Source organism: Columba livia, chromosome 7, assembly GCF_036013475.1.
Source record: "Columba livia isolate bColLiv1 breed racing homer chromosome 7, bColLiv1.pat.W.v2, whole genome shotgun sequence".
Classification (NCBI taxonomy): Eukaryota; Metazoa; Chordata; class Aves; order Columbiformes; family Columbidae; genus Columba; species Columba livia.
Window position 1 is genome coordinate 10,564,574 of NC_088608.1, and position 27,911 is coordinate 10,592,484.

Genomic DNA, 27,911 nt, shown 5'->3' on the forward strand with positions numbered 1-27,911 from the left:
TATCCACCGTCTGTCCTGCTGCTGCCTGCAGCTGTTGCCAGCAAACCCAGAGTGTAAAACAAACAAAAAAGGATTAAATTATAAATCTTCATGGGAGATGGGACTCTTTAGTGTGTCAGTGTATGCTTTCTGCACCAAGGCTCTGGCAAAGCGAGCATCCTGATGTATCATATGGGTGCTGAGACTGCAGCGCAGAGGTTTCAGACATTGCACGCTCTTTGCCTTGGCCCTGGGCAGGAGCAGGATGCAGGTCTGAACATGGGGCTAATCACAAGGGATGACTCTAATTGCCAGCTTGGGGCCGGGGCAGCACGTCCTGCCCCTCAGTTGGGTGTGTGCATGGCTGTGTGTGTGGAAATCCCTGCTCAGGGGTATCTTGTGAGGGATTTGAGTTCCCAGTAAATCTTAAATACTGTTTTGTGTAAAAAACCTCTTACAACCATAGCAGGTCATGTGTCAGCAGAGGCTTTTAATTGTTCTCTGTTCTTATCTTTGAAGATAAGAGTGAAGTAGTGCCAGCCCAACTCGTTTTAGAATACATTTTCTTCTTAAGCCTTCCCGTCATCTCTCTCCCTTGCAGGGTCTCACTGATTTCCCATGTGGCAGGACCTGCTCTGCTGAGCGATCCCAGTCGTGCAGTAAGCACGGAACCTGCCTCCTCATGGTTTTGCATGGAAAAAGAAGTTATCCTAGTAGCCTGCCAGGCTTTTCTCTGCCTTAGGGTGCCACTCCTCCCTTTCTGCTCCAGCAGAGCTCTGGAAAGCAGAGATGGTGTTTGCTCACTGGCTTGCAGGGCAAGTGGGAGGATGCATGAGTTGGTGTTAGTTATTAATGCACGTCATGTTTGGCAATTGCCAGGTGCCCGGTGACATGCAGTGGGTGCAGGGTGGCACATACTGCCAAAAAAAATGGATGACAGAGCGAAAGTGCATATTGAAAAATAGGGGAAAAGCAGCTCTCAGCAGTGATGCTCCTGTGTGGTGCTCTTTGGCACCAGCTCACTGGTTCTGCAGGCATGGGACATGGATTGCACACCCTCCCAGCCTGCTGGGGAGGGTGGCTCTGCCAAAACACACCCTCTGCATCACTGTGGGTTGCATCTGCACTGCAGATTCCCAGTGTGAAAAACACTTTATGATTGCTGAAAACTGCAGAGCTGCATGACCCAGGGTGGGCTGGTACTTGGTGTCTCCAGTCCTTACACAGAGAGTAAGTCCTGGTGATATCTCTGAAAGCTTCAGCTACTCAAAGCCCCTGTAGGGAAACAAAAAAATATGGGCACTACTGAAGGGTTTTGTGGATAAATAGCCAGAAATCAAAGTGTCCAAACATGAAGCCTTGTGGAAATATTTTGTCCCTCTGAACAGAAGTTTGGAGACCAACCTGGCAGAGCTGGGAGCTTCTGCAGTTCGTGGCTGCTGCTGAGGTTCCTCCCAGCTGACCACTCCTCTGTTCCTCCTGCAGTTACAAGCTGTTCCCCAGCTGTGTCCCGTCCTTTGGCTTCCGCCACCTCTTGTCCCTAACGGATAAAGTTGACCGTTTCAATGAAGAAGTTCAGAAACAGAAGGTTTCCCGCAACCGAGATGCTCCTGAGGGCGGTTTTGATGCGATTTTGCAGGCTGCTGTGTGCAAGGTGAGTCGCTCTGATTTCTGGGGTTTTAAAGCAAAGCAAAGGAGGAGATTCCTTCTGCTCTGTTTGTGGACCAGGTAAAGCTTCGGTATGCCATTTCTTGCAAGTAACTACTACACTTTTCTTGCAGAAACCATGAAAAATGCCTTGAAACGTAGAGGCTATTATTTTCATGTGCTTTTGTACATGAACAGACAAAGAAAAAAGGTTAACATTTTCTCTAGTGTAAAGGGGTAAAAGCAGAGCTTTTGCAAATGCAAGTTTAGGGCTGAGATTTCATCCCATGGTCAGACTTGTAGGTGCTAATCCCTTAGCACCTGGTTCAAAATCCTGTAAGATTCATGTGCACTTGTGTGCAGCAGCATCATGCATCGGATCTTTGTGTTTCTTAAGTGTGTGTCAAACACGTTTTGCAGCAGTTGGTCCAAGTCGAGAGTTGGAGCTGGTTCCTACAGCTTGTCCCTGCCCCTTTTGTGCATGGGGCTGGATGATCCCACATCTGGGCGCTGATAGCCTGCTCTCCTCTGTCAGCAAACCTGGAGCTGTTAGCAGTAATTAAAGACAGAGTTCATTAGCTTGGTGCCTTGTTAGCCACATCCTTAGGGTTTTTGGAGATCTTTACTTGAAGATCTTTCTGGAACAAGCAAGTGGATTGCTCCATATCCCTTTGTGAGTCAGGGATGGAAGTGTTTGCTCTCTTCTGCCACGTGGCTGAGCTTTCCCTCTCACCAGGGATGGCTCCGGGTGCTTTTTAGCCTCTTCACATAGAGTTTGTTTTTTGTTTGCTCCAGCCTTGCATAGTCCTTTTGCTTGGGTGTGTTTTCTTCTGGGTCTGGATTTTGGGAGCTGGGAGATAAGCATTGTCTGCAGGAGTGATGTGATGCAGGCTTATGGGAAACCAGATCTTCCCTCGCCTGGGTTGGCTTCATTTATGCTTCATGCCCTTGGCAGGGCTGAACCTGCCCTGTTGGATCTGATACAACCCAGCAGACTGCTTCGCTCTCCCAGCCTGGCATGGATGTTATTTTTGGCACAACTACAGTGCTGCTCCCAACACTCGTCTGGGCATAAAGTGCTTCTCAGTGTTGGAGGGTGGCTCTTATGATCAGAGCAGAGACATCTCAGGATGATGACTCATGCCAGCCACCATATGGTTTTTTGCAGTCCCTTCTACCACATCATTGTGAAAATGAGACAACATTTCCCTGTGGTGCAGAAATACTGTGGTGTGTGCCACAAGAGCTCATTTGGTAGGTGTTGGTGGAAGCCAGGAGACCTGCAAGATATTTCCTGCACATTTGTGCCATTTCAAACTGTTGGTAAGGACACAAATCTTTGACTGTTGCTCTTGAGTGCACAGCCTGGTCTCTTGTAAATCCAGAAGATTACTTTAGGTGCTGGCACCATCTAAATCCCGGACTGAGCATCCTCTAGGAAGGGTGAACAGAGGTGACTGTGTGTGCTTGCGTGGCTCTTGGCATGATGTGGCAGGTCATGACAGAGGAATTTCTGCAGCCGTGGTGGTTAATTAATTAGCTAGAGCTAGGGTGTGGGAAAGAAATTCAATGGGACTGGAGCATGAGGCAGGAGAACCAGCTGCACTGTAACTTGCGCTGCCATGGCAGCCCCTTGCTGTAGGTGGAGCAGCTGATCACAGGCATGAGCAGCGAGGGCTCTGCCCAGCCAGAGTTAGAGCAGCCAAAATTTCAGGCCAGCTGATTGATCTCCTAAGCCCCATAGCCGAAATGGGAGCTTAGAGATTAATTTCCCTCATGGTGGGTGAGTGATGGCCCAGGTCAGTCAGTGGTTGTGGCTTGTGGTGGGCTCGGCACCATCAAGGTGGGTGGATGTGGTGGATGTCTGGAGTGACAACGAGGTGCTGCTTCCTGATGAGGATGTTTTTTGCTCCAATTAATCGTGTTTTGCATCCAGCAGTGATTAATGAAGTATCGTGGGGACTAAACCCTGCACAGACAGTAGTTTCTAGTAACTCAGGAACTGTTTTCTGCCAGAACAGGGGGACCACCATACTGATACCTTGGGGTGTGTTTCCTCATCAATACTGTGGGACCCCATTGCTACTTGCTGCCGTGATCCAGATTTTTCCAGCTTTCACCCTCCCTACCATATTCAAACCCTAATAATTAGGGCAGTTATGACCTTAGAAAGTCTCCCACCTTCAAGGTGATGCAGTGTGTTGGCCATGAAGTACTTTGTGCCCAGCAAGGGGAGCATCCTGGGGAGAGCCAGTTGTGTCATGGCAGAGCCTGGCTGTTTCCAAGCCACGGTATCCAAGGGTGGTTTTCTCCCCTTCAAGCACTGAGGTGGCAGAAACAATAGCTACTCTGTTGACTAGGTATTTTTATACTGTAATTCATATCAGGCATTTCTTCTGCATGAGCTGTCTAAGAGCTCTGTAATGCTCAAGTCATATTTTGGCCTGGTTTTCAAGGAGCGGGAAAAGTTTGTACAGTTAATACAGACTAACAAGCAGGCTCAGGGTTTGGCTCCTTTCTGAAAGATGAAGATATAGTAAATGTTATTCTGGAGGCAAAGAAAGAACCAGAAACAATAAGCCTTTATCCTGATGCTAAAATTGTTAGCCAGGAATATTAATCAACGTTTTGTAATTATATTTTCCATTTGCAGTATTTTGGTTTTCTGCCATTCCTTAAGTGCAAGTGTCATATGCCGCGGTGGTATGTATAAGTTTCAGATCTTATACACTAAGATGAAGTGAGGAGATAACGCTGCATTAGAAAATAAAGTGTCTTTTGAAACAGTTTTGATCAGTGTTTGCTAGACACTGGCACAGGGACATGGCCAAGACATCTGGGAGACACTGAGGTGCCTTTCAGAGCTATGTAAAATGAAGGAGGTTTTGGCTTTTAATCTCTATGGCATACTTGTCTTGCACCTGTATCTGCTTCTTGCTTCCAGAAAGTTCTGCACCTGAGAAACTGGTGGGGTTTTAGATATATAAATGAATCCAGGGTTGTCTCCTGGCAGTTGATGTCTTGGTAATTGAACCCGTTTTACTCAGGACCCAAAGCATAAATTTAGATATTTATTTAAGGCTTGGGAATACTGATGCAGGGTTTTGCAGCCTTTTCAGTAGGATTTGGAGGGCTGGGCTGTGCTCCGACCACTGTGGCAGTTTTGCCAGTCACTGTTGGCTGTAAGGAGGGAGAAGGTGAACTCTTGGGGTACGGGAGGCAACTGCAGCTGGTCGCAGGAGTAGGGGCAGGATCTGTAGCGTGCCCAGCCCTGTGGAGGCACGTCTTCCCACAGCATTTGGCTTTTTTTCAGGTCCCACCTCTGCTTTCAAAATCCTTTATATCCCATGAGGATCAAAAATCAGATGAGGGGGCAGACATCAGTGCAGTGTGTTTTTTTTTTTTTTTTTGTTCAACAATTGCAGTCCAGTAAAAATAAATGAAAGTCTCTTTGGTTATTTGTTTTAAAGGGAGCATAGCACTGCTCTGGGTTTCGCGGTGGAAACTGCGTGCCGAAGAGCTGGATTTTCCAGTGCCTGCAAGCCACTGGCAGAGGAAGCATAAGATGCAGCAGCTCCTTGGTGTGCCAGCTTCTCTGGGTGCTTTTTCCACAGGTCTCCAGCCTGTTTGGTGTGGCATCAGCACCGGCTCAGCCACCCCATCCGGGACACCCTGGTCCGATGCTTCAAGGCATCAAATGCTCTCAGTGCCTGGTTATTGGCACCAGCACTGGGGGTGCTCATTTCTTTTTGGAAGTGAGTTCCTGAACTGAGCAACCAAAGCATTTCTGATGTTGTTTATGTGGGAAAGTGTGTGTTGGAAACATGGAAGGTTTGTCTGTAAAAGGGTGCTTAGCCTGTGCTTTAAAGGTGGGCTTAGCAGGTAGGTGAACAGAAGCATCATCCCTGAAGTGGCTTCATAACTGCTGCTTGAATGCAGCTAGTTTTCTTCATGCATACCGCATTTCTAAAGAAATGAAACTCAAATTGATCCTTTTAATCTCTTCAGGAGTTTCTTAGCCTCAATTGTTTAAAAATAAATCAGCTTTGGACATGCAAAGGAAAGTGAACTGGATGGGCTTCAGTCTGGTGGCTGAGTAGACCAATAACCACTTCTTGCATTCTTAGAGCCATAAATCGCATTTGGGTTGAGTTCTTGAGAAATTACATTTTGGTGTGAAGATTTTGCCTTTTGTTCAGTAGGGTCATCTCAGTGGAATGACTCCTGCTTCCCAGACCAAAACTTGCCTCATGCATAGTGAGCTGGACTGTGATGTGCTGGTACATGGCAAAGGATGTATGTTGCCAAAAGCTTCTTCCTATGGCCTTACTTGTGTTGCATGTGTCTTTAAAGTACCATTAAAGAAAATATAACTTCTGCAATAGGGAAGGAAAAGAAACCTACTCTGGAAGAATGTCCCTGAAACAAGAGTTATATTTATCGGAATGATCAGCAGGCTCTGGGCTATGACTCACATTTACAGGCGAAAATTGCACTGGCAGCTGTGATTCGGGCCTCTGAGTCGGGCACTGTAGGGAGGTGGATGCTGAATGTTTGTGGGCAGTGGAGGTGTGGGGCTGTGTCTTTGCCGGCAGAGGGGCAGGCTGGCCAGCCTAAGGGGACGCTCTGGGAGATGGGGCTTTCTGGCTCTGGTCTCTGCCATAGTTGGCAGGAGGAACCTCAGCCCACCTGGCTGGGCATGAGCTGGCAGTGGGAGCAGCCAGCGAACGCAGGGGAGTGTGCTGCAGTGCTGTGGTGTCCAAAAAATTTCCTTTAGGCTTCTCTGTTTCCTTCCACTTAAATTGCAACAAACGTCTTCAGTGTGCTGTTGTAGGAACAGATCTGCTTCTCGGGCAAATGCAAAGCCAGAAGCCTGGGGAAGCTCTGTGGAAAGGAAACATTTATCACCTAAATCTCATCCCTTTACATGGAAAAAATCTGTCCCTGCATCTCCCTCCATGCAAAGATGGTGATAATGTCTGGTCCTTGCAGTGAAGGACCAAGGAGGGTTCAGAGGGCACTTGTGTTGTGCTTGACATCTCAGTGCTCTCGTAGGGACCACTAGAGCATGGCTTGGAATTCATGTGTTTTTAGATACACAGAAGTTGCTCACAGCAGAGCTGTGTGGGGCAGTTGTGTGTGGATTAGTGCAAGCAACCACTGCCAAAGCTCTTCTGGACTGTGATGCAGGGGGGATTGAGCTGTTCAGGGCGCATTTTGTGGTATACAATGAAATAGCAGGAGGCTTGGAGGCACCATTGCTTCCAGAAGATGTGTGCAGAAGGGCGACCAGGGCAGAGTGCATGTACATGCATATGGGTGCACTAAAGCCAGCTTCCTTGGGCAGAGACATCATTTGGTGCATCCCAGCTCAGAAACAGCCTTTATGAGCAGGCAGTAACAAAAACGCTGAGTGGAGATATTTCAGCTCTTGCTGTTGCCTTGGCTGCTCTACAGAGTTGAGGAAACAAGGTCAGATTAAATGTGTGTGGAGGAATTTGGCAGGTCTCCTTTGGCTATAAAAGCAGCTGAAGTTCTTATTCTTGGATCTGGGTAGAGAAGGTCTGGTGGACAGTCCACATACCTCCTCATGCCTTTTAAAGTAAGTGTCTTGAAGGGAGATGCTGGGAAACATTAGACGGGCCCCTGACATTTTCTTTTCTTGCCAGAGATGGGTGGACAGGAGCATGGTACACTTCTAATTAGCGATAATGGGTCTGCTGCTGGGTGGGTGTGTGGCTGGGACCATGTGCAGGGTGAGGGGTGGAGTATGGGCTTGGGAGGGGCTGACCGACTGTCTCACAGGGCTTGTTTTTCCCCCAGGAGAAGATCGGCTGGCGTAAGGAGGCATCTCACCTGCTGGTCTTCACGACAGATGATGTGCCCCACATAGCCTTGGACGGGAAGCTGGGGGGCTTGGTGCAGCCCCATGATGGCCAGTGCCACCTCAATGAAGCCAACGAGTACAGCGCATCCAGCCAGCTGGTGAGGGGGGGACATGAGGACCCAGCTCTTGGAGACCTTGGATGTGGGTGGACCTCTCTGGAGACCACCCACCCTCAACTCTATCAGCTTTTAGCAAATGCAATGCCTGACCAGCATGGTTTCACCTGGTCCTGCAATTTGCAAACACAATTTGCCCTTCCCATTGGGCATCCCCCCACAATGATTGCTCCTGTGATGCTCAAAAATGAGTTAGGAACTTAGCGAGTTCCTTCAGGGCTCATTTCAAGGGAGGCAAAACTAATTCAGCGTCCTGAAGAGCACCAGATTTTGCCTGCAAAGTGTAGAGGAAACATAAACATGTCATCTCTTTTCTATAATGTCCAGTGGACTGTCAGCTTCTCCCTGGGGAGTCGGAGTCTACCCTGATGTGGCTACACTAGCTAGCACAACAGGATGCTCCTCTTATTCACATCCTTTGAGCACAACACTAATGTAGCTCTTAGCAGTATATATGCAAACTATCCTTTCTAAAACATTTAAACTCAGTGGAGGAAACTTCTGGGATGAATGTTTGCCTGCCACCTCATTATCACACCCTTCTGCAGAATGGTGCTTTGTTCAGCAGATCACAAGCACTAATTATGATTTTTGTTCCTGGATGGATGTCACCCTGTAAGGGGAGGTGTTTTTGGATGGCTGTGTTATGGCCAGAGGCTATGCTTTGTGGAGAAACCTGCTTTCCACCCACCTGTGCAATCCTAACAAGACTATAGGTAAGGGAGTACAGCCCCCATACTGACATGGAGTTAACACTGGGGACCTGGTGTGGGGATGCTGGCCCAGTGGTGAAACACTGGCCCAGGTTGCCCAGGGAGGTGGTCGATGCCCCATCCCTGGAGACATTCAAGGCCAGGCTGGATGGGACTCTGAGCAACCTGATCTGGTTCAAGATGTCCCTGCTTATGGCAGGGGGTTGGAACAGATGAGCTTTAAAGGTCCTTTCCAACCTAAACTATTCTGATTCCATGTTTGAGTCTTGGAGGCTCTCAATCAGCCCTCCAGTCTGCAAGTAAACAAGGCTTTATTTTTTTTTTTTTTGAAGGATGGCACTTTAGAAGCAGCCAGGGCTTCTAAACTCAACCTGGTCTCTTGAAACTGAGCCCTGGTTCATTATTTTGTTGCTTGTGGGTAGCTAGAGCAGTATTTTCCTGCCATCCTCTCTGTCTGGGAAGTCTACAGAATTAAAGAGCTCATCATAATCTCTCTATGGTTCCAGGATGCAGAAAGAAAAGACAATGGATGTTTCCACTTTGAGAGATAAATCATATGTTTCTGCTTACTGCAGTTCTAGGTCTCTCTGCCTCACATCCCTGGAAGCAGCAGCCAGTGTATTACACATGCATCTACTGATGGCAAAACAGAAAGAAGAAAGAAATCCAGTGTTTCAGGTGTTGCTGTAGCTAACAGTGTCATCAGTCATATATTGTGAAGTGTGCAGCAGAAATATTTAAGGAATGACAGAATTTCTACCGTTTCAGTTGGGATTGTGCTGGCACATCAGGGACTTCATCCTGCAGCTGAACATGCCATGTGTCTGGAATGAATTCTGCTGTTGGAAGGAGAAAAGCAGTGAAATTAATCTTTGTTTCTGTGTTACCCACCAGTCTTTCTTTCCTTTTTTTTTTTTTTTTTTTTTTTTCCCATAGGATTATCCTTCTCTGGCACTTCTTGGAGAGAAACTTGCTGAAAACAACATCCACCTGATTTTTGCTGTTACGAAAAGTCATTATGTCCTGTACAAGGTAAGTACTGCTGAGCCTTCTGTGCTGCGGGGAGATTTAAACGCCTTGTGAAAGCATCTTCCTGCTGGCACTGTGGAGCAGAGGCAGCGGCAAGTGTGCATGTGTGCAGCCACAAGCACGTGCTGCCCACAGGGGCTGGCAGGGGCGGGCAGATGCAGGCAGGCAGATGCAGGCAGGCGAGGCTCAGGACACCATCCCTCCTTTCAGCAAAAAGCACTAAAGCTTCTTAGAGCAAACAGATATATATGTTAGCGAGCATGTGAAGACTTAAAATAGACTCCAGCTTAATCGTGGTGTTCGGATGGCTGCCAGCCGTGCAGCATGCGAGGGAACAGGAACCTGTTCAACCCATTCTGCAGTGACTTAATCCCATTACCTAATCACACACAGCGTTTCTGCCCAGCTGTGTTTTTCCATCACGAAGTCCAGGGCCCTGACGTGCCACATACAATTTGAACTCCCTCGAAAGGAAAAGGTGACTTGAGCCTCAAGGGCTTGTGTCTGGAGCTGCCTCACAGGGTTTTGCCCCTCTGCAGATGCAGGGGAGGTTTTTCAGGCAGGGTTGCTTTCAGAAACCTCTGTTTTGGCTCTTGAGACTCCAGCAAAAACAAGCAGCCACGTTGCTACGGTGGAGATGCTGCTGCTCGCCTGTGGAGCACAGCAGGGCTGAGCTCCTTCTCCACCCCCTCTCCTGGGGATGCTGGTGGGTGGTGAGGCCAGATGGGGTGGCTGCACGTCCCTCCCCTTGGTGCCGGCTCTGCCCCGTGCACAGCAGCTGGATGTTGCCGCCTCCAGCAGCAGAGCCGGGTCTGTTAATCCCCATCACTTGGCCACGAGCTTTGTTTAATGTTGGATGTACCGTGTTAGCAATGCTTTGCTTTCAAAAGCTCCATGTTAACAGGAGCCACGCCATACTGTGCACCGCACCACATGACAAGGCAGGGTGGGTGGCCAGTGTCCCCAGAACAGTGTTGGTCCCTCCTTGCCCTCTGCTTTCCTCTTTGCATCTCAGCTTTTTCTTTTTCTTTTCTTTCTTTTTTTTTGCCTAGAACTTTACTGCCTTGATTCCTGGGACAACAGTGGAGATTTTGCACAAAGACTCCAAGAATATAATTGAACTGATCGTCAAGGCCTACAATGTAAGTGCATTTTAATGCCACAGCTGCTGTTGTGCAAAGCACCAGGAGCTTGGCCAGCTCACCCCTCCTCGGTGTGCTCCAGCTGGCTTGGCCACCTTTCCTCCCCGGTCCTTCACATGCAGCCAGAGCTGGGGCATCCACTCTGGGGAAGGAAACAAGGCATGTGAGGTGGAGAAGGAGCGTGGGGCTACCCAAAGGAGCCCGAGGCACAGCAGAGGTTTCACTCCATGTCTCCCATGTGTAGAATTACCCTTAAAATACCGCCCTGATCTAAAACAGTTCTCTCTCAGAGCACCCTGCTGGTAGAAAAAAATAGATTATTTCTTTGCTATCTGATGTTCAGAGGCCTCACAAGGACATCACCAGACTCTGGCTAAGGTTGCATTATTTCGTTGGTCTCCATCCAGGTCATCAGCGCTCCATGAACATCACCATGTCTCTTGGTCCCAAAGGAACCCTTTCTACATGGCGTTGCCCATGCACCCAGCCCAGCCATGACAGGGCCCATGGAGAACAGCAAAGTACCTGCAGTTGTACCACTGACCAGACACTGTGCATTTCCATGGGGATTAAGGGAGCAGATCAATCAGAAGCAGCTAAATGGCGCGTTCGTTGCGTAGTTAGTTGTCAACATTTCTGTTGACTTCTCCCTGAATTCTTACGGATCAGCTCTTTGTGCTCCTGGAATGATATTGCTGTGCAGGTGCTGGTCATGGAGATCTGGCCCCATGTCGCATCAGCCTTCAGTTAGGGTTCTTCATGCATTGGACTTGAGAACGCAGTTTTTCCATAGTGGCAAGCTCTTCTACTTGGTACTGTGCTCATTAGGGTAAGGGAGTGAGGAAGGACTCTTTTGGAGCAGTTTACACATCCAGCGGTCAAGTAGGATTGTGTTATGCTTTGTGTGACCTGTAATGCTCATCTTTCCTTCCCCCAAAGTTCCGGGCAGTTAAAGCAGTCTTTGGTTATGGCCTTCAGAATAGTGCTTCCCAAATGCCCTTCCCAATAGTGCTTCACCCTCTGAGGAAAGGCAGTGAGCACCTAATGCTGATAATGAGGCCCTGGAGATACTGCAAATCAAAAGCCCAGTCGCCCCAGTTTTTCTCCTGGAGGAAGGAGGGTCTTGTAGCTAAGGTGCTTGGCTTGGGAGAAAGAAATGAAAGTTGACTATACGTTGACTTTGCATGTGGTCACAGCACCATCACATGAAAACCTCCCTTTGCTTCAGTTTCCCAGCTGTAACATGTCCGTATCTCCATTTCCCCACCCCTCGAGCCTTTGCAGACAGGTGTAAGCTGATGAAAGCCACTGGGGATGTGATGCCCCCACCCCTGCTCCCTCCTTCTCTTTGTGAGCTTTCCAGTGCAGCTGCCTAGAAACCACCAGGATGCTGAGAAGGAGCAGTGTTGGGTAAACTGGCGGGTACAGACTGGGACTGCCTGCGTGTTGCCTGGAGCTGCCTGTGCCACAGGTAGCCTGGGGTCACAGGAAACCTGGCGCCTGCCCAGCCCGTCTCCTCTCAGTAGTGTTGTTTTTTCCTGAAATGAAGCAGGAAACTCTCAATGAAGGAGAAAGCAAAAATTTCTGGTTCTCAATGGGGGATGAGCCTTCTTTTATTCTTCATGGAAAGGAAACTCCAAGCCTGGAGAAACCCTTCATCTGCAGCAGGGACTGTCTTCTCCTGCAGGGTGGCAGTGGCCGGTGCTCTGGGCCTGGGGTCAGCCTTTTCCATGCTTTGGCCATCTGTGGTCCTTTCTCATCTGCTTCTCTTCACCGATGAATGCATCAGGCTTGCTCAGGGTTTACATTATCCCCAAGATTACTTTCCTCCATTCCTTCATCTTCCATCTCCCTTTTTCTTCTGCCCAGCGTGCTGTCACCCTTCCCTCATCCTGGAGTGATGTGAAGCCAAAGAGAATGGGAATGGCTTTTTTCCTCTGTTTTCACTAAGATAAAACCCTTCCCCTAGATTCTGACAGGCCTGTGAGATGGAGAAGCTGCTGGGGGGCTGTGCCCAGGCTGGCACAGCGCTGGAGGTCTCTGCCCAAACATGCAGGTTGGATTTGGACCAAAGGCAGCAAGCAGGACCCTGGTTTAAAAACTGCTTTCCTAAACCCAGTTCAGGCAGGTCTCAGATGTGTTTCTCATTACACCACTGATGGGTTTCCCATGGTGAGTGGCCTTCATGTCAGCCATCCCCAAAGCTGCTGCCAGTTCAGGATTTCCTTGTTTTTGCACTGGAAGTATCAGCCTTTGAATTTTGCAGCTTTATTTCAGGCAGAGATGTTGCTCCACCTCTGGGAGAGGTCCTTCCTCTCTCCTGTGCTCTCTGCTCATCCTTGAAGGCACAGCAAGCTTGGGGCCACCAAACAGCACAGCAGCAAAACCTGCTGTAGCCCTCAGTGGTGGCTGAGGTGCTGTGAGAAGGTATTGCCGTGTAACAATGTGAAGTGGCTAATAATAATAGCATTACAATTAAGCTAATAGCATTACTATCTAGGGCTAATAAGAAACGTTAGCATCTGTATAAGAACACTGTAGGGGCCCATGCAAGGTCATAGAGAGGGCTGGCCTGGTGTTCTGTCTTCTGCTGTGCCCTAAATTAGATGTTCTGGGCAGGAAGATGAGAGGGAGTTATCAGTGCTACAGCTAATTCCTACAGGATAATTTTGGGCAAAACAGTATGTTCAGTTTTACCAACACATGCGGCATTCAGCCTGCAGGCGATGGATGCTCCGTATGGTCCAAATTGCCGTCCCATGAACAGCTCTTCTGTTCTTGCAGGGAGACTGGAAATTATCCCTTTTTCCTCGAGGGCTGTTTAGATTCGTCCAGCCAAAATTCATTTATTTCCTGCCCATTTCCAAAAGCATTAGCTATTTGCTGGTGTGTGAACCCTGGTTTTGTTATCACATTGACTGACAAAAGATCTGAATTAGCACTTTTCCTTAATCTGGCCACTTTGTTGAGGGCTGGGGACAAGGGGGAGAGGGATGGAGCTGCAAGCTGGCTTTGGAAATTAAATGTGTTTGTACAAAAAGCTCAATTTTGGAAACCTTTGTCTTTTTTGGATACCATTTGTAAAAAATCAGTTCCAGCCATTGCAAGAATGAAACAAAACAACCTCATTCCGAATTAATACTTATAAACTTCATTTTGTTTTGATTTAAGAAGTCTGTGTGTGCAGCAGGGTGGAGAGATGAGAAGCAGAAGGAAGAGGGTAGGAGTATACCAAAAACCTCGCTGATAGAAAATGTTTTTCACTTTGAAAAGTTTTGTAAAGAGATTTTTTTTTTCCCATGGTAGTGTTTCCAGATGATGCACCCGAAATTGTACTTTTGTTTGGCATTTTCTCTGAAGAGGGAAAATACATTTTTTTCTGAGCAGTTGGGTGAAATCAATAAAGCAGGACAGAGGCAGAGCAGTTTTACACCTTCCCTGTGCAGTGTGAAGGACATAACAAGACAACTGCTGGTGGAGCATCAGGCTTTGTGTCTCACTAAGGGGCTGGTTTGTGGTGAGGAGGAAGTGCAATTGTGTACACAAAGCTCTGACCTTTGTCTCAGAGATACTTCATTCATGGTTGAGAACCTTTTCTTCTGTTTTTTTGTTGGGCATTCATATCTTTTCAATGCTGGCTACAGTGGTCATCATGACTATCCTAGGGGGAATAAGACATCCACAGGGGTTTTAGGTAGCTTCTCTTGAGTCTAAGCTGTATTCATCAGAAGTCTCCTGAGATGGTTAAGTTAGACCCACATGTCAATGTGTGTCCATGAGTGATTTGTTTTCATATAGGTGCAGAGATGGCCTAGCTGCCCTCTGAAAACATTAGGAGAAGAGACTAACACAGAAGAAATCCACCCACCCTTGGGAAGCTGATTGTTTGCTTTCTCATTTTGTTTCTAGAGCATTCGGTCCAAGGTGGAGCTCACAGTCTGGGACAGTCCTGAGGACATTGGCTTGACCTTCACGGCCACATGCCAGGATGGATTGTCCTATCCCGGGCTGAGGAAGTGTGGGGATCTCAAAATAGGAGATACGGTGAGTCTGCCTTTTGGTCCATCCCCTGGAGATGCTGTTTCTCCCCGTGTGTCACTACTTGCCTCTCTTAATGGGTGGTCCTGGGTGATAAAGTATAGCTTTGTTCATCTTCCTCTGCTCTCCTCACACTGTGCCATGTTAATATGGAAACCCACAGAGAGCAGCTCTGCTAAAAGTGACTCTGCATGGTATAGATCAGCCCAAGGTCAGCTGTGAGTCCAGAAAGTGGGAATGCAGGAGTCTTGTCTACAGCTCCCTGATCCAAAACATCTTTATCAGGAAGCAGGATGCAATAGTCAAGAATGGGCTTTTTTTTCCTGTAATCCCAGATATTCACATTATGCTCTTGCCTGTGAATTTTTTATTGCTTTTGTCTGCTGGTCTTTTCCTGGTCTGTTAAATATTCAAGGTTTTCTTGTTATTGTTTGAGAATCCTGGCATGTATTAGCATCCTGGCATGTATCAGCACTAGTGTGGCCAGCAGGACCAGGGCAGTGATTGTCCCCCTGTACTCGGTGCTGGTGAGGTCCCACCCTGAATCTGGATTCAGTTTTGGGGCCCTCACTACAAGAAAGACATTGAGGTGCTGGAGAGAGTTCAGAGAAAGGCAGTGAAGCTGGTGAAGGGTCTGGAGCACAAGTCTGATGAGGAGAGGCTGAGGGAACTGGGGCTGTTTAGCCTGGAGAAAAGGAGGCTGAGAGGAGACCTTATTTCTGTCTACAACTACCTGAAAGGAGGCTGTAGCACGGAGGGTGTTGGTCTCTTCTCACAGGTTACAAGCGATAGGATGAGAGGAAATGGCCTCCGGTTGCACAAGGGAAGGTTTAGATTGGATATTAGGAAAAAATTCTTCATGGAAAGGGTTATCAAGCATTGGAACAGCCTGGCCAGGGCAGTGGTTAGGTTACCATCCCTGGAGCTGTTAAAAGATATCCAAATGCAGTGGTTAGCAACATGGTTTAGTGGTAGACATAGCAGTGTTAGGTTTATGGTTGGACTCAATGATCTTAAGGGTCTTTTCCAACCAAAATGATTCTGTGATTCTAATCTAAACCTGTCTTTCCCAGAATGAGAAGGTCACAGTTAATTTCGGAGGTACTGCAAAAATAGTCAAGGTGCTCAGAAAGGCAGCAACCCTCTTCTCGTCTGTTCAGTTCCCAGGGTTACTGGATGGCAGCGCAGACTGAAAATATGGTTTGCCCCTGATGTTAACAGTATACATGGCATAATCCATCCAGTGCTTTTTAAATAAAGAGCTGAGACGCTAAGCTTTGCTTGTCAAAATTTAGTATTGATACAGAGAAATGGGTTGCAGGAGGGCTCAGACTAGCGGGGAGTCCCCCTGCCCCCCTTCTCTAGGTTTTTGCTGTCTGCAAGGACATGGGTGCAGATTCATTAGCAGCCTGATTGCCTTATTTGAGAAGACTGGCTCTGCAAACATACCAGAGCTCTAAGCACCAAGGCATATAAAAATAGTTTGAAAAAGTCAACAGTAGGTGGATTTTTACCCCGCCAAATAAGGATCATGAGAAGTGTTAAAAAGCAAGGTGGCCCTGGCATTTGTAGCTGACTTTACTGGATCTCCAATGGGTGGGTAAAAGCAATCCCTGGAGTGCTGCCACGCTGGGCACGTGCCCTCCTTGTTGCCACAGCAAAGCCTGAGCCCCCAATGTAGCAGAGTTAATCTGGTGGTTGATCCTGGACTGCTGGCTTTGGCACAAGCAGGCTGGTCACTCCAGCCACTGTAGCTCGTGCTGTAAAAGGGTTTGGCAGTGGGTGTGTACATGCCCGTATCTGCAGAGGCTGATGGTGTGAGTGGGAACGACTGGTTTTCCCCATCAGGATGAAGTGTGCCAGGTGTATCTTCTGCCCAGGCAGCAGAAGATTTGGGGTACAGCAGGAACTGGCACTGGTGCCTCTCCTATTTTAGGTGCACCCCAGTATCAAGGTGCCTGCACAGGCAGACATGTCACAGGATCACGTCCTGTCCCTCCATCCCCTTATGTTCAGTGTTTTTTTTCCCTATTGTTTCCACATGGATCAAGATTTGACTCCTGCTAAGAAAGTTTCCCCAAAGAGAATAGCGCTGGCACCAGACCCTGATCCGCTGGGGTTCAGTCCTTGGGGCGTGGGTGTCAGTGGGTGAAAGGGAGCAGGATTACCTTGATCCCCTTAGCTTGCTTTTTGATCTCATTCTTCTCTGTGTAATTTGAGCTTGTTGCTTAATTGCTTCAGGCCATGGGAATAGGAGGGGGTCACGGGAGGCTTCAGGGGATGCAGCTTTCCCGGCTGGGGGTGTCTGCTGTGCTGTCATCTGCATGTTGCCCCTTGGCATGTGGGGCTGTGCAGGCAGGGAGAGCTTGAAGTGACCCCAAATGTCTCCAGAGGCTAATCATTCCCTCCTGATGCACAGGAAAGGGGATTGTTTCTTCGGAATAAGGTTAATCTTCTTTGCTAACCAGCGGCTCTGGGCAGTGCCGGCTGGCCCGAGACCCCCAGTGAACAGCAGGATTAAATCAGGGACCAAGCAAGTGCCTTTAGGACAGTCTTGGTTTCCCCAGGAGAAAATCCCTGACACTGGATTGTAGCAACAGAAAGTGAGGGAGGGGTGTGAAGTATAACCCTTCTGAAGCCAGTCTTAATAGCATCCACCTAAATAGCATCCACCATCTTAAAAGCATCCACCTAAAATGGCCTGTTATCAGCATGCTGAAAGCTTGGGACTGTGTGACTGATACACATCTCTATGTTCAGGCCAGGATTCCAGAAAACCTTATAGGGCTGCACTCTTGTAGGCACCTTGGGCCCTTGTGCTGCATTGGTTAGTTCATTGCTAGTGCTTGGTTTCAACAAAGTTTATTATTTTTGATAGCATGAAAGCCAGGCTATTTGCTAGAGTTTTTCCCTGTTTATTTCATGGGGATAGACAGAAACCAGCAGTCCTTCATAGGCAAAATTACTGCTGATGACTGCCAATTGAGAGTTTTGAAATGTTAAGGCTGCTGAATCCCTTTGTGCATTGAGCTGCAGATGCCCTTGCTACAAATGCAATTTTTTTGTTTTGCACACCTGGGAGTGAAGCTTTACATGCTGAGTGTGGTCCTGCTCCAGGGAGTTCCTCCATGGAACTCAGTATGTGAGGCTGCACCTCAGATCCTGTGTTCAGTTTTGGACCCCTCACTACAAGAAAGACGTTGAGGTGCTGGAGAGATTTCAAAGAAGGGCAGTGAAGTTGGTGAAGGGTCTGGAGCACGAGCCTGATGAGGAGCGGTTGAGGGAACTGGAGCTGTTCAGCCTGGAGAAAAGGAGGCTGAGGGGAGACCTTATCACTGTCTACAACTACCTGAAAGCAGGTTGTAGCATGGAGGGTGTTGGTCTCTTCTCTCAAGTAACAACAGATAGGTACAAGAGGAAATGGCTTCCAGTTGCATGAGGGGAAGTTTAGATTGGATATTAGGAAACATTTCTTCATGGAAAGGGTTGTTTGGCATTGGAACAGTCTGGCCAGGGCAGTGGTGGAGTCACCATCCCTGGAGCTGTTTAAACGATGTGTAGATGAAGTTCTCAGGGATGTGGTTCAGTGCCAGAGTTAGGTTATGGTTGGACTTGATGATCTTGAGGGTCTCTTCCAACCAAAATGATTCCATGGCTTTTCCTCGCAACATTTCCCCTTCCATCCTGCCTTCCTTCCCAGAACACCCTTAATGGTCATTTTGGGGCCATGCGTGTTAACTTACATCTCAACTTGCCCCCCCATCAGGTGTCCTTCGAGGTGGCCGTGGAGGCCCGGAGCTGCCCTGCTGAGGACACCTCCCACATCTTCACCATCAAGCCCGCTGGCTTTCGGGACACGCTGGAGGTGGCGGTGACCTACAACTGCCTCTGCGGCTGCACCGGCCGTGCCACCCCAGCCAGCGGCAAGTGCAGCGGCAACGGGACCTATGCCTGTGGGCTGTGCGAGTGCGACGCTGGCTACCTGGGGGCCAGGTGTGAGTGTGAGGAGGGGGCCAGCGGGGACATGCACCACGCCATGTGCCGGGAGGCAGAGGGCAAACCCCTCTGCAGCGGGAGAGGGGAGTGCAGCTGCAACCAGTGCCTCTGCCACGAGAGTGAGTTTGGGAACATCTACGGGCCCTTCTGCGAGTGTGATGACTTCTCCTGTGCCAGATACAAGGGAGTCCTCTGCTCAGGTAGGAGACTCTCCTCCCTTGCACCCTCTGTTTTGTGGGAATGGGGAAACCACCCCAAAATGGGGAAGGCTGCTCGGCTGGCGCACACAGGGTGTGTGAGGGGCTGTGCCTGCCCTGCCTGCCAAAATCTACTCTGTCTCTGGGGGGAATCCACCCTCCCTTTCTTTTTCTTATGGAAGGTTTAAATGCATCTGTACTAATGAGCAGAAAGTGTGTTATCTCCATCAGAATGGAGTTTCCAGTGTTAGAGTGACAAGCTCTCTCCTGGCAGGCTTGTCATCTGCCAGCATCCCACAGAGATGAGCAGAGTCTTGGCTTTGGTGTTTTTATTTTGATGTTAACGATGCACATTGCTTGCACATGGAAGTATATCCCTAGGAAGGAGTAAACCAGCACAGGCTTGAATCATAGTATCATAGAACAGTTTGGGTTGGAAGGGACCTTCAGAGCTCATCTAAGTCCAACCCCCTGCCATAAGCAGGGACATCTTCACCCAGATCAGGTTGCTCAGAGCCCTATCCAGCCTGGCCTTGAAAGTCTCCAGGGATGGGGCATCGACCACCTCTCTGGGCAACCTGGGCCAGTGCTTTATCACCCTCATTGTAAAAACAAGTGGTAAAATATGCTGAATCCACAGAAGTTTTTGGTGTTGTCTCACTTAGGATTTCTGTTCCCTGTGCCATCCTTCCCTGTGGAGGCAGAAACAATCTTTTTTAAAGGTGAAGCATTTGAAGTAATCCCCTGGTGCAGCACAGATGAAAAGAAAGGTTGTGTTTCAGAATGTTACTCATTAGAGAAAGCCTGTGTTAAAGATTCCTAAAGGTATTTTATGTATAGATTTTTCTGCCCACTGGGAATAGAAGTCATTCACTGAGAAAGACGTAGCGAGTCAGCCTTGCTTAAGCAAAGGTGGAAGACTTATTTAGCTGTGTTAACTAAAATCACTTTAATTCCCTGTCAGTCCAAGGTCACATAACTTACCTTGCACATAATTGCCTGGATTAGCTTTTGGACATAATTGCCTCAGTTGGAACTGGACAGAAGGTTATTTTAAAAAATGCTTTCAAGCAAGTCAAATATTTCCTTAACTGAAAATCTTGGACAAAACTTCCAAAACAAGTATAAGTTTTGAAAAATAGCTATTTTTTATGCTGTTGCTGAGGAAGTGGTGTTTTTTTCACCACTGCTTATCTTGCCCTGCATGTTTCTGAGCTGGGCAGTAACTGATGGGGCAGCTTTTGGTTGCACATTTCTGGCTGGTTGAGACAGGTGGTCGTGTTGTTAGGCAGGTAGAAGACGTTTGTACCCATATTCCTGTAGCCAGGCTAGTGATGTTTCGGCACTGCTGAAGGTGGGGAGGTGATATTTTGGCTTTTGGCATTGCCCTGGGGATGCCCACTGCAGAGCAGTGAGAATGGCCAATACCACCCCCCACAGGGAAGCAAGATGTGTGCCTTCTGTTGCACCTGCTTTCTTCTGTCCCTGTGGAGGGCTTCTGGTGCTGGGAAGAGCAGCATAGCTGGTCTGGGATTTGCTGGAATTTTTTTAAGTGATTTTAAAGTTCTTTTTATAGATATGAAAGAAAACAAGGGATAGGCTGAGGCCAAGTGGCCTCCTCTTTGCTCTAGGGGTGGGATGGAGTTTGGCATGGCTGCATGGGGTGGTTCTCCCTATGCCTCCTGTTATTTCCACTGCTGTTGTTTTGCTGGCTTTTTTTTTTTTTTTCTTTTTTTAATTCCAGCAGTTACAATGCTAAATCTGAGCTGCAGCAAGTGCTGTGCCAATGATGTAATGCTTTGAAGTGGTTTTGTTAGCCCAAGAGGCTTGGGGTTTCACCAGCCCACCAAAAGTGTCTGAGCTTGCAGAGGGCTGTGCCCAAAACTTCCCCTAATGCAGGGGTGTCAAACTCATTTTCACCAGGAGCCACATCAGCTTCTCAGTTGCCTTCAAAGAGCCAGATGTAATTTTAGGACTGTATAAATGTAACTACCCCTACCTGTACATAGTCCTAAAAATACATTGGGCTCTCTGAAGGCAACCGAGAGGCTAATGTGGCCCCCCAGTGAAAATGAGTTTGGCAGCCCTGCCTAATGAATAGCCCTCTGCCACACGAGTGTCTCTGGTGGCTTCCAGCAAACACATGCTCTCTCCTCGCTATAAATGTGGCCTTCTTGAAAAAGACCATACGCTTAGCTTGACACTGAACATCTCAATCCACCAGCATGTGTATACTTAGCAGCCAGAGGAGTTTGGGTCACAGCTTGGGTGCAGGAGGTCCTGTGGGATGATCATGCAGGGTCTGGTCACTGCTTTTGTTTCTGCAAGGGGGAGAAATGGCATCCTGACCCCCTCATCTGCTCTTGGGCACAACTTATGTCCCTGAAAGACCCAAACATCCCGGTGCCCATCACTCTTGAAGGGTGAATCCCACTGTGAGGGGAGACTTCTGGGTTTTAGCAAATGCAGAAACCAAAAAAGCAGCCTGGAGGGAACTGATGTCTTACTGCAGATTGTTGTTGTCTCACTTGGGAGTTTGGCTTGGACCCATGAGGGGAACTCATCGCTGTGGTCATTTATACTGTAGGAATCTTCTTGTAGCACAGAAGATTCTTGGTGGCCTGCAGTGAATTTCTAGTGAACATATTCTGAACAGTGTTTTCACCCCAAAGAAACCCAAGTTTTATCAGATGGGCTGTGGTGTCCCCTGTCAAATGCATTTATGCCTGCCCAAGCTGTTGAACAAGACAGTGTCATGAACCTGTGAGTACCCATCCTGGCCAGAGCAGGAGGGTCTAACCTGACCTCAGGTTTGTGGGAGCATGAGGGGGAAGCAGGAGGAAAGAAGAGTTTTCCAAGCTGAGCAGTGAAAATCCACGCATGCAACTGCTTTGCACATACGTGGCTGTGTAGTTTGCATGCCTCAGCTCAGAGACACCACAAGCCCATCACCAACCAGCCTGGACATTTCTTCCTTTTATGATCCAGTATCCTGGTCAAGTCACAGCCACAGCACAGGGCTGGGCAGCAGATTGCAATCACACATCACATATTCCCAGCAAAAGCCACAGTGGGCTGAAATGAGCCTTGAGATTTTTGTCTCATGCTACTCAGACCTTTGACCAGCAAAAGTGCTTTAATTCATGGGTCTGTTTATAGATATTAGCATCTCATATTGTCAGTGTTTGAGAGGAGAGGTAACTGCTGACAGTGCTGCATATGGCTCCTGATTTTTTGTGGCCTCCTGTGCAGTACAGAGGCAGATTTGGGGTGGAAGATAATCTAAAGGAGAAGCAAGAATTTGATTCCAGTTAGTGGGAGGTTTAACATGCCTACTGCTTCTGTGAGGCGGGCAGGAAAGGGAGTCATTTATAACATGTAGTAAATGTTGATTGAAGTTGCATCCAACTCTTAGTCAATGCTGTTAAGTCACTAATAAGTAGCATTTGTTCTGCTGCTTCGTGACTCCAGTTAACAGTTCCAGAGTAGCTGTTTCAAACCATTAATCCAGCTTCTGGAAAGGCCATTGGGTTGGCTTGCAGACATGATCTGTTCCTCCAAAAGAGGTGTAACTGGGTTATCCATGGGATCATGCTCTGACAAACCAGGCAGTTGCTTCCCAAAGCCCTGAACGCTTTGTTCCCTGTTTTGATCTGGATGGAGAAGTTGCCCTCTTATATTGAGAGCTTCAGCACAGCGCTTGGGCCTTTGCTCTGAAATGTGGATGTCTGCGGGAGAGGGGAAGAGAGTCCTCCTGCCCGCAGCCTCCCCTCCTGCCTGCAGCTGGGCTGGGGAAGGGGCAGCTGGCTGCACAGCCCAGCAGCTTTTGAACCCCTTGGCTGCCTGCCAGGCAGTTTGACAAAGGAGGAAATGTCTCAGTGCTAATTGCATTCCTGAAGGTCCCATAAAACTAGGTGGCAGGAGGGAGGAGAGGCCCCCGTGAAGGCATCATGTGTTTGCCTCTAATGAAGAGAGACTGGCTTGCTGGAGGCCAAGCTTCATTAGCTTCAGTGCCTCAGACCTGTTTTGGAGGGGGGACGTGCAGGGTTGTATGGCCTTGTCTTTACTTTGGTGTCTCTAGAGAAATTTCCCCTTAACCATCATTACTGTCACCTGTGTGGGTGTCATCTGTGCACTCTTCAGTCCAGGACTGTGGTTGTGTTGGGAGTATGCAGGAAGATCACAGCCTCAAAGTGCTACTGAAGCATCAGGACAGAGCACTTGCCATGCTGCGAGCTGTTTCTCTCACTCAAACATGAAGGATCTCATCCCAAAAATCCATACTGCCTGAGCAACTGCTGGTGTTGGTGCAGCTTTGCAGGATCAGGTCTTTTGTGGCTTCTCTTTTCCATTTTTTTAAGTAGGCAATGAATCAGATTTATAAACACTTTGCCATTGTAAATCAAGCCTTTCAACTTCTCTTTACCTCTTAAGCAGCTGAGATTATCTGAAGTGGTTAAGATGGCTAAAGCATGGTGAGATGGCAACTGACATCGCTTGCCAGTGTGGGGCTTCCAGTGCCACAAAAAGCTCAAGTCTGCGATAAAGTATTGGGTGTCAAATTTGCAAATACATTCAAGTACCAGAATCACTTCTGAAATGGGATTGGGAAAGTGACTGCTCATTGAAAATCTGTGGCTTATTTCACAGAGAATAGCCAAGATGGCATGTGATGCAATGCCAGCCGCCATGCAGAAACCACTTCAAAAACTGCTGAGGATGTACAATTCTCAGTATTTATTTCTGAATGCTTCCCTTTCTTGGTTTTATTAAATGGGGAAGGACTGACTTTTTAGCCTGCACAAAGGCCCAGCGAGATAAGGCTTCATGTGTTTGTTTTAACACAGCCTCAAATTAGATATCACACTCCTGCTTCTGCAATTTGTTTTTGGCATTCCCTGTCCCAGGCACAGTAACAGTGTTTAATAGAACCATGTTTGCAGGAGGTCTCGTGAGGTGATGGCTCTGGTGCCAGCACGACAGTTTCTGGTTGTGCAATAGAGTCCCGGGCTTTGAGAGCAGCTCTCAGGTTTGGTGGTACCGCTGGTATCTCCACCCTGGGGTTTCTGGTGGGGTTTGTTACCATACAAATCACTGTGCTCATAGGCACATCTTACGGATATAGACTTTTATCCACACTTATTTTTGTAGTTATTATTCACCTACCTAGTGGTAGTGCCTGGGTGGAGGATGCTGGTGTGTACCTGAAGGCTCGGATGTGAGAATAAAGGTGGCCCAGCTTTAACATCTTTTTCTTTTCATAATTATCTTCATTCGTAGTGTGTAAGCTTTTACCAGATGCTGTTCTTAAGAAAGAAATGGGTAATATTTGGTTTATTAACCTCTGAGGTGCAGGCGATGGGTTGAGTGTGGTTTGGGGAAGGAGTTTGCCTGTGCCCACTGCTTGTTGGGGGTGGCATTAAACAAATGTAGCCCGTGCCAGAAGGGAAGAGGGTGGCCTGGGGAAGGAAAGATAGGGAACAGAGCCTAAACCACATCTGCAAAGTTTTCTTTGAAATTATGTCAAGTCTTGTTATCTTTACATTTTTGATTTGGGGGATTTAGGGGGATTTTTATTTAGTTTGTGCAAAAAGGTGGAATCTGAGCACTGCCTAGGAAGAAAGAACATGAACCTGATGCAAAAGGACTGTGTAAGACATGGAAGATAATAATAATCCTTTGGTTGTTGCTAAGTGCTTGTGCAGCACAAGCCTTTCAGTTGTGGAGGAGATGTGGCTCCATCCCTGGGGTGGCTGTCCTGTGGATCGGTCCTGCTCTGCCCTCTGGGCTGGAGGAGGATGGGGAGCACACGTCTACCAGCATTTTTGAGGCTTATTTTGGTGACAGAGAATGCAGTGTCAGCTCGAGTCACTGCAGTGCAACATCACAGTGCCAGTTGCTCTGTTACTGGTCCCAGTGATTAGCAGCAGGTGGAGGGTCTGCGGGGGGGCAGGCAGTAGCTGTGTGTGCTGTCAGGGCAGCAGGGTATGGGAGGGTGGTGTGGGGTGAGCTGAACTTAGTAAAGTCCTCTGAGACTTTACAGGGTGCCCATCACACTTTCTTAGCAGCCAACAAGCCTGGTTTCAGGCATCTTGCGCTCTCCAGCCTACAGAGCTGTTACATAGCCCAGAGGGACCTTGTGGCTAGAATAAATAGTGAGAAGATGGCACTGCGGTAGCATCTCTCTTTTAAGATGTGGTTAAGACTCAGGCTGTACATTTATCCTTAAGCTTCCTAAAAGCCAAGGCCAAACAGGAATGCAGCAAAGAGAAAGGTTTTTATCATCTGCAGAAGCTGCCCAGCAAAAGCCCTTGCCCTGAGACATCTGTGCACCTAAGAAGAAATGCGTAAAACAAAAAATCCTCCCAAATAAGAGGAAAAAATAAACCTCTGACTTGCTGTGTCCTGTAGCAGTGATGAACTGAGGCCAGAGCACCTCTGCCTTGCATCACTGCTGGGTGGGCATCCCCTCTCCAGCTTGCACCCCACCTCCACCTGTGAAACATTTTGGCTCCAATAAGAATTTATACAGACTGCAAACATTTAATATGAAATCAATAAAATGGGAGACCCCTGCTGTTCTCTTCATTTTTGGGGGTTAAACTGCAAAGCTGGGCATGTTCCACTTCCTCTTATCATGTGGATTAGTGTAAAGAAATGTGAGGTTTAGGTCAGCTCCATTTACTCCCATCCTGTGGGTCAGCCTGAAGAAAAGTAAAGTCTGGGACAGCTGGGGAAGGCAGGGCATAGGGCTGTGATGGGGATTAGCTGGAAGAGCAGTCAACTGAACTTACCTTCATACTGCTCAGACTGATGCTACTCTCGCCCTGCGTACAGGCTCCCTGCAGATGCTGTTTGGCTGTGAGTCCAATGTCATTTGTCTGCATGACATCTGAGCCCCAAATCAGGGAAACTCCTATTTTTTTTTTCTGTTCTTTTCTGAAGTGTGTTTGTATAAACCAGATCTTTTCTGATGTCAGTTGTTGATATTCCTGCATTCCTGCTTGACCTCCTGCAGAGTGTGGGGGCTGTCGTGCCATTGCAACACTTTGGTGATGCAGAGGGTGGTTGCTCAAGTGGTGATTTGGAAAACATTTCCACAGGCGGGGAAGGAACTGCGGAGGAGCCGGCTGCTGCTGTCACAGCTCAGAGGCTGGCTTTTAGGTCTCACTCCAGTGACAGGAGCCAGTGGTCAAGCCCTGGGGTCATCCTGGGCTGCTTCTCGTGATGCCTTTTCAAAAGGTCGTGTCTGACTGTGCTTGGTCTGAGAGCAACACTCGAAACCTCTCAGCCTTTAATAGGGAATGTCATTGAGAAATTCTCAGCTCTTTACACAGTGTGAAGAGCATGAGAAAGCACAGAGAAGTGTAGAGGACATGCTTACCTGCTGTGGGCAGCGCCACGCTTGAGTCCTGCCCCACACAGGGGTGGCACATTCTGCAGTGGGAAGCAGGGACACCAAGCCCCTGGATCCCAGATAATTTGAAGGGGTGGAGAGAGGGTCCCCAGGAGCTGTGCGAGTAGCTAGCAAATGTTAGCATCCCTCTTTAGCAGTGTTTGAACTTTTCTTGCGAGTGGTTCCCAAGCATCAACTACCATTATTTTGGAGGGCTGTGGTGAGACAGAGAAATGGGGACACTCGTGTTGATGACTGATACCTGGTCACCATGTGTCAGTGGACTACGTGTTATTTTGTAACAGAGAAACCAGGGAGGATTTTTATTTAAAACACATCCTCTGCCAGTGCAGGCTTTCTGAGTCACACAGAGTGGCTTTGTCTTGGTGCAAGCCTCCCTCCTCTTGGCAGCCCTAAACTGAGAGAGAGAAGCACCCCATGAACTACTGCCCTGGAAGGGACCTGTCCTTAACACTGCCTTGCTGGCCTCTGTGCAGCCAGCCTCTCCTGACAGCTCCTTCAGTCTTCCCAGGTGGCTTTGAGGTATTTCTGTCCATAAAGTACCAAATTCAGCAGTGTGTCCCGTGAGTTTCTCATTGTGCTCACCTCCAGGAGCCATGACTCATAGCACCAGTGCAGAGAGGGTGTGCGAGTTGGGTGGGAGGTGTTTGCTTCCCAAATTTCATCTTCATGAAGTCTCTATTTCCCTGGCACGCAAATCCTCAGTGACCTTTCGAAGGAGCATGGCAGTGCCTCAGTGCATGTGCTTCCTCACATCTCCAGTCCATGGGAGGCTCCTGAAACCTCTCTGTTGCTTCCCCCTGGGGCATCATTTCCACTCTTCCCCAATCTTGCCCTTCTGCTTCCCCTCAGAATTTATTTTTTCCTTTTAAACCTGGTTTCTGTTCTCTTTCCAATTTTATTCTGAGACATGTGCTGCTCTCCTCTGAGACTGCACGCCTCCCCATCCTGCTCCACGCCGGCTCAAAAGCGTGAAGATCCCAAGGGGCTCAAATGGCCATTGGGCTGGGGCAAATGGCACAGGGTGACCCTCGTTCTCTGGCTATGACCTAAGAAAGCGTATGCAGCCAGTGCTTATAGCTGCAGTGTGTAAAAATGCCCAGCTCCCCCCTCTAATTGCTCTGCTAATGACCTCCCATATCACCCTGCACAGCGGTGATTCAGGTTGGCGGTGGCTGTGTTTCAGTGCAGGTGGACAGTTCTTAGCTAGAATGTTCTGTGCTTGATGTATATGCTCTTCTGGATTTCTTCCACCATAAGGAAATGCAGTATTAGGTATTACACCACAAGGCATTACCGTTACGTCATTGTATGTAAAATATTGTTGATTATTTGGAAGTTGGACTCTATGATCCTTATGGGGCCCTTCCAACTTGAGATATTTTATGGTCTTTGCACGGATTTCTCATGGGAACGCAAATGATATTTCCATTTGTGTTTCTGCTCCATACTGTGTTTATTCTTTATCTTCTTTTGTGTTTCTGGCAGCAGGTATGCCCTGCCTGCACTGCCTTGCTCACACGAAGGGTTTGTCTTGGTTGTACGCACCAAAACAGCAACTGAGTTGGACTTTCTTTCCCCAGCAGATCAAGTATTGCCTCACCAGAGTTTCCATTCCTGGCACGAAAGGGCAAAGCTGTCTTTTTTTTTACCCCTCCTTTCCCCCTGCCTGGGCCCTCGTTGCTGTCAAAGTCTTGCAGCTCTCCCCAAATCTGGCAGTAGATCCTTGAAGTACCAAACCTCATACAGC

The 27,911-nt window shown here is 48.1% G+C and overlaps 1 protein-coding gene across 2 annotated transcripts in view; it reads left to right on the forward strand.

The window, feature by feature from the left end:
- The window catches only part of ITGB5 (integrin subunit beta 5), a 62,001-nt gene that overhangs the window by 18,953 nt on the left and 15,137 nt on the right, over nucleotides 1-27,911 (forward strand). For both annotated transcript variants that reach the window (XM_065070500.1, XM_005505125.4), the window contains exons 5-10: nucleotides 1,465-1,633; nucleotides 7,450-7,611; nucleotides 9,279-9,374; nucleotides 10,424-10,513; nucleotides 14,423-14,557; nucleotides 18,318-18,747. In XM_065070500.1, coding sequence (XP_064926572.1) covers nucleotides 1,465-1,633; nucleotides 7,450-7,611; nucleotides 9,279-9,374; nucleotides 10,424-10,513; nucleotides 14,423-14,557; nucleotides 18,318-18,747 — 1,082 coding nt within the window. The remainder of the gene's footprint in view (nucleotides 1-1,464; nucleotides 1,634-7,449; nucleotides 7,612-9,278; nucleotides 9,375-10,423; nucleotides 10,514-14,422; nucleotides 14,558-18,317; nucleotides 18,748-27,911) is intronic.